This window comes from Nicotiana sylvestris, chromosome 6, assembly GCF_000393655.2.
Source record: "Nicotiana sylvestris chromosome 6, ASM39365v2, whole genome shotgun sequence".
In the NCBI taxonomy this organism is placed as follows: domain Eukaryota; kingdom Viridiplantae; phylum Streptophyta; class Magnoliopsida; order Solanales; family Solanaceae; genus Nicotiana; species Nicotiana sylvestris.
This window is the reverse complement of record NC_091062.1, coordinates 68,920,305-68,928,664: the sequence shown is the minus strand read 5'-3', so window position 1 is coordinate 68,928,664 and position 8,360 is coordinate 68,920,305. Positions and strand designations below refer to the sequence as shown.

General features: G+C 40.1%; 1 protein-coding gene across 1 annotated transcript; it reads left to right on the top strand.

The window, feature by feature from the left end:
- Positions 1-3,916: 3,916 nt before the first annotated feature.
- Positions 3,917-7,193, top strand: LOC138870740 (uncharacterized). The gene is made up of 5 exons (XM_070148574.1): positions 3,917-4,307; positions 4,519-4,660; positions 5,105-5,246; positions 5,533-6,432; positions 6,846-7,193. Exons 1-5 carry the CDS (start codon positions 3,917-3,919, stop codon positions 7,191-7,193), a joined length of 1,923 nt encoding a protein of 640 aa, XP_070004675.1.
- The last annotated feature ends 1,167 nt before the right edge of the window (positions 7,194-8,360 follow it).

Sequence of the window (8,360 nt, the reverse complement as noted above, 5' to 3'; positions counted from 1 at the left end):
AGCTTGTAATTTTTGATAAGTGAGGATTTTGACTACTTATTAGTGTCTTTTAGCTTTCGTTTTAGTCCAAAAGTGTATAATTGTATTCCCGAAAATTGATGAAATATACATAATTGCAGAAGTAATGGAAAATGATCCACAAAGATGAAATCCAAATCAAGAAGGAGTAATCTGAACTCAAGGACAAAAAGCAAGCACAAAAGCTCAAGTGCGGACTGCAGATTTCCATCTGCGGCCGCAGAATACGAAAGGAAATCCATCAAAGTGCTAGTGTAAAAGTGCAGACCGCACCATTATTGTGGGGCCGCAGAAGCTATGCAAGAGCTAAAATTCAAAAAGTAAGCACAATTATTGTGCGGCCGTAGAAGTCAGCTACGGGGCCACACTTAGAAATTTGTGGTCTGTAGAAGATCCCTACACGGCCGTACCAAGAATTGTGTAGACCACAGAATATGAGAGATGCGGCCGTATTCTAGAATTGTGCGGCCGCAAATTTAACTCCTATCAAGATTCAAGCAAAATGAGGACCTCACATGTAATTGTGCGGCCACATAACCTCCGAAAGGGCATTTTTGTCCGAAAATTCCAGCTTTGTATAAATAGACTAGTTTCACGAAATTAGGTGAAGTTTTGAATATTGAAACTCTTGTAGCCGTAGTTCCTTGCTTTTTAGGCAGCTTTAGCTTACTTTAGTGATTTAGCTTTGGATTTTTATCTTTTAATCTTTTAATATGAGTTTAATTATTATTTCTTCTCTATTTTCTTCTATACCAATTATGAGTAGCTAGATTTCTAACTAGGGTTGTGACCCAACCCTAGTGTGTAAACCTAATGGGTGTTTAATTTATGGCTTGTTTATAGTTGAGTGTTTATTATTTAGCTTTGTTCTTGTTTTTAATTGTAGTATTAATGGTTGCAAAAATTAGTTCATGACTATTTGACTTGGTCTCTACTCGAAAAAGAGAGACTTAGTCTAGAAAATGTTGGCTAACAAAAATTTGAGATAAAATCAAGAGATTGATAGTCAAAATTAAAGGGCTGAACCTAGAGATAGTAAAACCCGAATTGAGCATTTTATCAACTGGTTGGTTCAATACCCATTTGGACTTGGAAAAACCAATTTAGGCAAAATCACTCTCTTACCAAGAGGTATTGAGTGAGTACTTGAGTGTTGATAGCTATAATACACCCCGACCAACAAAACAAGCTTTAAAGTTTACAACTCGTTAGGGAAACACCTAAGTGAAGGTCATAGCCTTAGGACTTTTACATTGTTGAAAATTATCCAAAAACAATATTCTCTAGTTTCATTTCTTTAGAATTGTAATCCTTAGTGTTATTTTAGAAGCACAAACAAAACCATATTTGTGGAAGTGCAATCCAGATACTTCACGTGCTTAGTCCAAATATACATTACTTTATTCCATTCATATAGCTCCCTGTGGAATTCGACCCCGACTCTCAAGTGGGTATTACTATTGCATCGATCGTTTCATAACCTCGAATAGAGGTGTGACTTGGATGAGATCAATTTTTTGCGCTGTTGTGGGGAGCTAAAAACAGACTTAGCTATATATTTGGTTTTGTGTGTGAACTGTCTTCTTTTCCTTCCGTGTTACTAATCTTTTTTGTGAAACAATTGGAGGTGAAATAATGGTTCTCAACAATAATGACCCTCTTGGAAACATGCCTTTGGGGGATGTGGACGTGGAAGATGACCAAGTTTAAGAGGTTCCTTTTGAAAGTCAAGCAAATCGAGGAGGACGACGGCCTCAAGACAACGTTCCCATTCCACCCCCTCCTCCACCAAGAGCGGCTCCACACTGGGTGTTGCCAAATGAAGGGTATGCAAGTGCCATAGTCCTACCCTGCATTAGGGCGGGCAACTTTCAAATCATAAATATTATGCTCACATTGTTAGAGCAATGGGGATTCATCACCGGGGCTCCGAATCAAAATGCGTACAAACACTTGAAGGGGTTTGTGGACACTTGCTGGGGGAGTAAACAGATAAACGACTCCGAGGATACTTTAAGGTTGAGACTATTTCCTTTATCTCTATGGGGGAAAGCTTTGGATTGGTTGGAAAGGTTGCCAAACCATTCCTTCCATACATGGGATGAATTGGCGGAGAAATTTATTTCCAAGTTCTTTTCTCCCAAGCATATTGCTACTCTTAGAGATGAGATTTTAGCATTCAAACAAGAACCAAATTAGCCTTTGCATGAGATATGGGAGAGGTATAGAACTATGGTGAAAGAGTACCTAAACAATGACATTACGGAGGCTATGATTTAACAAACTTTCTATAGGGCGATCAATACAACCAATCAATGCGTGGTCAACCAACTTGCCGGTGGAAGTTTCATGAAAATGTCATATGCGGGATCTTGTGAGATCTTAGATGAAATGGCGGATACTTCATCGGCATGGCAAAGTAGAGTAAATGTTCCTCAAGGTGATCCAAACATGATTCACCTACATAAAGAATTGCATGATCATGGGCAAGCAATTTCCAAGTTTACCACCACAAGAATCAATTATCCAAGGCTCAACTTCAACAAGTGTAACGTCCTAAGCAAGTCAATGCAATGGAGGGAGTTAGTATGATGGTAAACAAAAGAAGGCAAAAGCGTCCACAATTGCAAAATCGTGTGGAAAACTTTGTACAAGATGATAGTGGGTTTGATTAAGATGAATCTTATAATAAACAAGAGGAGGAAGTACAATATGTGAACAACTTCCAAGGGCAAAAAAACAACTGTCAAGGCCCCGAATCAACAGCAATGGCAACCTCAAGGAAATCAAGGGAATTGAAATTCTAACAACCAAGGAATGGTGGTAACAACCAAGGGAATTGGAACAATCAAAACAATCAAGGAAATTGGAATGGTCAAAATAACCTAGGCAAGTGGCAATAGTCAACGATATTGGGAGGCAACAACTAAGAGGGATGGAACAATAACCAAGGTAATCGGGGGTCGGGTTTTCAAAGGCCCCCGATGTATCAACAGCCGAGCAACCCGCCTCCTCATCCTTCCCATGGTCCGAGCTCTTTCAACAAAGAGATGGGACGAGTTGAGAACATGTTCAAATAAATGATGGAGATGAATGCCGACTCTGATTCTTAACTAGCCTCTCACAACACTTCAATTCGCAATTTGGAAGTTCAATTGGGGCAAATCTCGCAAGCTTTAAACACTTTTCCTAAGGGGGCACTACCAAGTGAAACGGTGGTGAACGTAAAGGGTGGGAACAACATGGGACATGCCATGGCTATTACTACTAGTAGTGGAAAATGGTGGGGATGCAACTACCTCAAGACAAAAGAAACTTGTAGATGATGAGCAAATGGTACAAGAAGATGAGTTCCCGAACAATGAGGTGAAAGCAAATGATGAAGTGAGGATTGATGTTGATGACAATGTGGAGGAGACTCAAGAGGAACTGAACCTATCTAGGCAGCACATTATGTACATATCAGAGCCGGTAGTGCCAAAGGCTAAGGAATCAATGTCTAGGCCTCCTTCTCCATACCCTCAAAGGCTTGCCAAGCAAAATGGTAAGAACCAATTTAAAAGTTCATTGACATGATGAAAAGTCTATCTATTAATGTGCCATTAGTTGAGGCTTTGGAGCAAATGCCCGATTATGCAAAGTTCATGAAGGATTTAGTGATAAAGAAGAAGTCCATGAATTGTAAAACTATAAAGATGACTCATCAAGTGAGTGCAATTGTTCACTCAATGGCTCCTAAATTTGAAGATCCCGACGCTTTCACAATCCCTTGTACCATTGTAAGTACCGACTTTGCTAACGCTCTTGTGATATTGGGGAAAGTATCAATTTGATGCCCTATTCGGTTTTTAAGACTTTGAGAATTGGAAAACCAAGACCCACATCTATGAGATTATAAATGGTGAATCGTACCATGAAGAGACCGTTGGGTATAATTGATGATGTCTTGGTTCGTGTTGATAAATTCATTCTCCTGGCGGAATTTGTTATTTTTGATTGTGAGGTTGACTATGAGGTGCCGATTATTCTTGGGAGACCTTTCATTGCTACAGGGAAGGCTCTAGTTGATGTTGAATTTGGAGAGCTTACTTTTCGGGTTGGTGATGAGAAAGTAGTTTTCCATGTGTGTAAGTCTATGAGGAAACCCAATAGTAATGAGGTGTGCTCTTTCGTGGACTTGGTGACCGATATGATTATTGATGAAACAAGTGCTGTGATGAATGTTGAAGATATTTTGGAGTTCGTCTTGCTCAATTGTGATGATGAAGAAATGGAGGATTACATGGAATGTGTGACCCTTTTCAAGGAATGAGGCCGTACACTTATGAGCCACGCAAATTGTCCTTGGATCTTGAAAATAGAACCACTCCTCCAACAAAGCCTTCAATTAAGAAGCCTCCCATCTTGGAGTTGAAGCCATTACCTCCACTTTGGTATGAATTTCTTGGCCCTTATTCTACTTTACCGGTTATTCTTTCCTCTTGTTAGACTAAAGTGCAGGTAGATTCCACATTGGCGGTGCTACAAAGGAGGAAGAAGGCTATTGGATAAACAATGGCAGATATTTGAGGATAAACCCCGCAGCTTGCATACAGAAGATCAACTTGGAGGAAGGTGCCAAACCATCTGTTGAACATCAAAGGTGACTCAATGAAGCCATGTAAGAGGTTATCAAAAAGAAGGTCATCAAGTGGTTAGATGTCGGGGTTGTTTAGCCCATTTTCGATAGTTTATGGACTTCTCCGGTTCAATGTGTCCCAAAGAAAGGGGGAATGATGGTGGTCACCAATGACAAGAATGAGTTGATTCCCACAAGAACAATGTCCGGGTGGAGAGTGTGTATGTACTATCGCAAGCTCAACAAAGTCACAAGAAAGGATCATTTCCCACTTCCCTTCCTTGATCAAATGCTTGATAGGTTGGCCATCCATGCTTTCTATTGTTTCCTTGATGGGTATTCCGGCTATAATCAAATTCTTATTGCTCCGGAGGATCAAGAGAAAACTACTTTCACATGTCCTTATGGTACTTTTGCATTCTCGGGGATGCCATTTAGGTTATTTAATGCACCGAAAACTTTTCAAAGGTGTATGAAGCCTATCTTCACTGACATGGTGGAGGATTTCCTTGAAGTCTTCATGGATGACTTTTCGATATTCGGGGATTCTTTTTATGATTGTCTAGTAAAAGTGGATAAAGTATTGGCAAGATTTGAAGAAACAAACTTGGTGCTCAATTGGGAGAAGTGTCATTAGTGGTTGAGTAAGGCATTGTCCTTGTCCATAAAATCTCAAAGAATGGTATTGAAGTCGACAAGGCAAAGATTGAGGTGATTTCTAAACTTCCACCTCCAACTTAATTCAAATACGTGTGGAGTTTCTTAGGCCACATGGGATTTTACCGGCGTTTTATCAAGGATTTCTCTAAAGTGGTAAACACGTTGTGCAAGCTTTTGGAGAAAGATACCAAGTTTCATTTCAATGATGATTGCATGAGAGCATTGAGTTGCTAAAGCTCAAGTTGACCACTGCTCCCATTATCACAAGTCAAAATTGGAGTGTTCCTTTTGAGCTCATGTGTGATGCAAGTGATGTAGCCTTAGAGGCCGTTTTGGGGAAACGAATCATCAAGATCTTTCATCCGATTTATTATGCAAGCAAGACCATGAATAGTGCCCAAGTCAACTACACCGTTACAGAGAAAGAGCTTCTTTCCATTGTGTTTTCCGTTGAGAAATTTTGCCCGTACTTGATTGGTGCAAAAGTGATTGTTCATACGGATCATGAGGCACTCCATTATCTCATGAGCAAGAAAAATTACAAAGCTCATTTGATGAGATGGGTACTTTTGTTACAAGAGTTTGATATTGATATCCAAGATCGAAAAGGAAGTGAAAACCAAGTGGCGGACCACTTGTCTCATTTGGAGGAGGAGGGGAGGTCGAATGATGTCCTTGAAATCAATGACGCCTTCCTCGATGAGCAAATTTTGGCTATTTCTATGAAGGAAGTGCCTTGGTTCGCGGATTTGGCAAATTATCTTATGAGTGATATCATTCCGGTTGAGTTCTCTTCAAACCAATGGAAGAAGCTCAAACGGGATTGTCAAGACTATTATTGGGATGAACTGTACCTTTTTCAAATTTGTACGGATGGAGTGAGTAGAAGATGTGTACCGGAGGAGGAACAAGTTAAAATTCATGGGGCTTTTCATTCTTCGCCTTATAGTGGTCACCATGGTGGAGTAAGAACGGCAGCCAAAGTGTTAAGTTGTGATTTTTATTGGCCCACTCTCTACAAAGATGTTAGTGATCTTGTCAAGCGTTGTGATGAATGTCAAAGGGCTGGTGGAATCTCAAATAAAAATGAAATGCCCCTCACCACCATTTTGGAGATAGATATTTTCGATGTGTGGGTATTGACTTCATGGGTCCGTTCGTGAGTTCTTGTGAAAATACCTACATCTTGGTCGCGGTTTATTATGTGTCCAAATGGGTTGAGGCTGTTGCTTTGCCCAACAATGAAGCGAGAAGTGTGGTGGCGCTTTTTAAGAAAAACATCTTTACAAGATTTGGTACTCCAAGGGCTATCATAAGTGATGGGGAATCCCATTTTTGCAACAAAGCCTTCAAACCTTACTCTCCAAGTATGGTGTCACTCATAAAGTCATGACCCCGAAGAATCCTCAAGCAAGTGGTCAAGTGGAAGTCTCCAACCAGGAGATAAAGAGTATTTTGTCAAAAATAGTGAATGCTAACCGGACGGATTGGTCCAACAAACTCGATGATGCTCTATGGGCTTATATGACGGCTTACAAACACCGATTAGAATGTCTTCATACGGTTGGTGTTCGGGAAAGATTGTCATCTTCCAGTGGAACTTGAGCACAAAGCCATGTGGGCTTTGAAGAAGTTGAATCTTGAGTGGGATGTATCCGCCAACTTAAGGGTGGCACAATTGAATGAGCTAGATGAGTTCCAGTACCATGCATATACAAGTTTGTCCTTATACAAGGAGAATATGAATTACCTCCAAGAGAAGTACATTCGAAACAAGGAGTTTGAAGAAAATTATCTTGTGTTGTTGTTCAATCCTCGGTTACGGATGTTTCTGGGAAAGTTGAAGTCTAAATGGAGTATCCCGTTTGAGGTTGTGAAAGATCATCACTTACTTTAAAAGTAAATTCTGCATTTCGAGGCCTCAAAAACCTCTTTTGGCATCACCTCGATTTGTATGCGCAGTCCGGACACGTAGCTGGAAAGCTATTATGTGAAAATCTATGAAAATGATGAATTTTGACTTTAAAATGGATTTAATTTGACTTCGGTCAACATGTAGGGTGAACGGACCCGGACCCATGATTTGACGATCTCGGAGGGTCCGTAGGAAAATATGGGACTTGGGCGTATGCCCGGAATTAAATTCCGAGGTCCCAAGCCCGATAAATGAATTTTTAAAGAAAAGTATTTTCTAGAATTATTTATGAGTTTTGGAAATGAAATGTGTTTAAAGCATGATGGTATTGGGCCCGTATTTTGGTTCTGGCACTCGGTACAGGTCTTATATGTGATTTAAGATAAGTCTGTGAAATTTGGTAAGAAACGGACTTGAAACGACATGAATCGGATCATTTTTGAGAAAATTGGAAAATTTGAAGTTCTTAAGAAATTTCATGATTTTGATGCTAAATTCATAGTTGTTGATGCTATTTTAGTGATTTGAATGCACGAGCGAGTCCGTATGATGTTTCTAGGTTGATGCGCTTATTTGGTTTGGAGCCCCGAGGGCTCGGGTGAGTGTTGGATCGGCCACGAAGTGGATTTTGGACTTGAGGAATTGTAGATTTCAGCTGTTGCATTGCAGGCCAGCAGGCTTCGCATTTGTGAAGCTTGGCTCACAAATGCGAAGGCTATGTCGCAAATGCGAACAATAGCCCAGACCAGCTTACCTCACAAATATGATCCCCCAGCTTTAGCCAGACATCACAAATGCGACACATTGTTCGCAATTCCCACTTCGCAAATGCAAAAACTGCTTCGCAAATGCAAACTTAGCAGAAGTCTGGGTTCGCAATTACGAACCCTGGTTGCAATTGCGACATTTGCAACCTGCAATTTTATAACTAGGCGAAAATCTTTCATTTTTCACACTCTTTCAAAACCAAAACACTCTTGGGCGATTTTTCAAAGACAACTCTCCTTCCAAATCAATTGTAAGTCAATTTTAACTCGTTTCCTTCAATCATTAACTTTTTTTCACATGATTTCAACTCAAAATCAATGATTTTCATGGGGGAAATTGGGTATTTTGGGTAGGTTTTTCAAAAATTAGGGATTTAGTCCT

Bases quoted from the DNA above. Each gene is read 5' to 3' on its own strand.
- LOC138870740 (XM_070148574.1), top strand. From the start codon at position 3,917: ATGGTGAATCGTACCATGAAGAGACCGTTGGGTATAATTGATGATGTC. The intron at 4,308-4,518 runs GTGTGACCCTTT...ACTAAAGTGCAG, and splicing joins AATGGAGGATTACATGGAAT to GTAGATTCCACATTGGCGGT. The intron at 6,433-6,845 runs GTATTGACTTCA...AACACCGATTAG, and splicing joins TAGATATTTTCGATGTGTGG to AATGTCTTCATACGGTTGGT.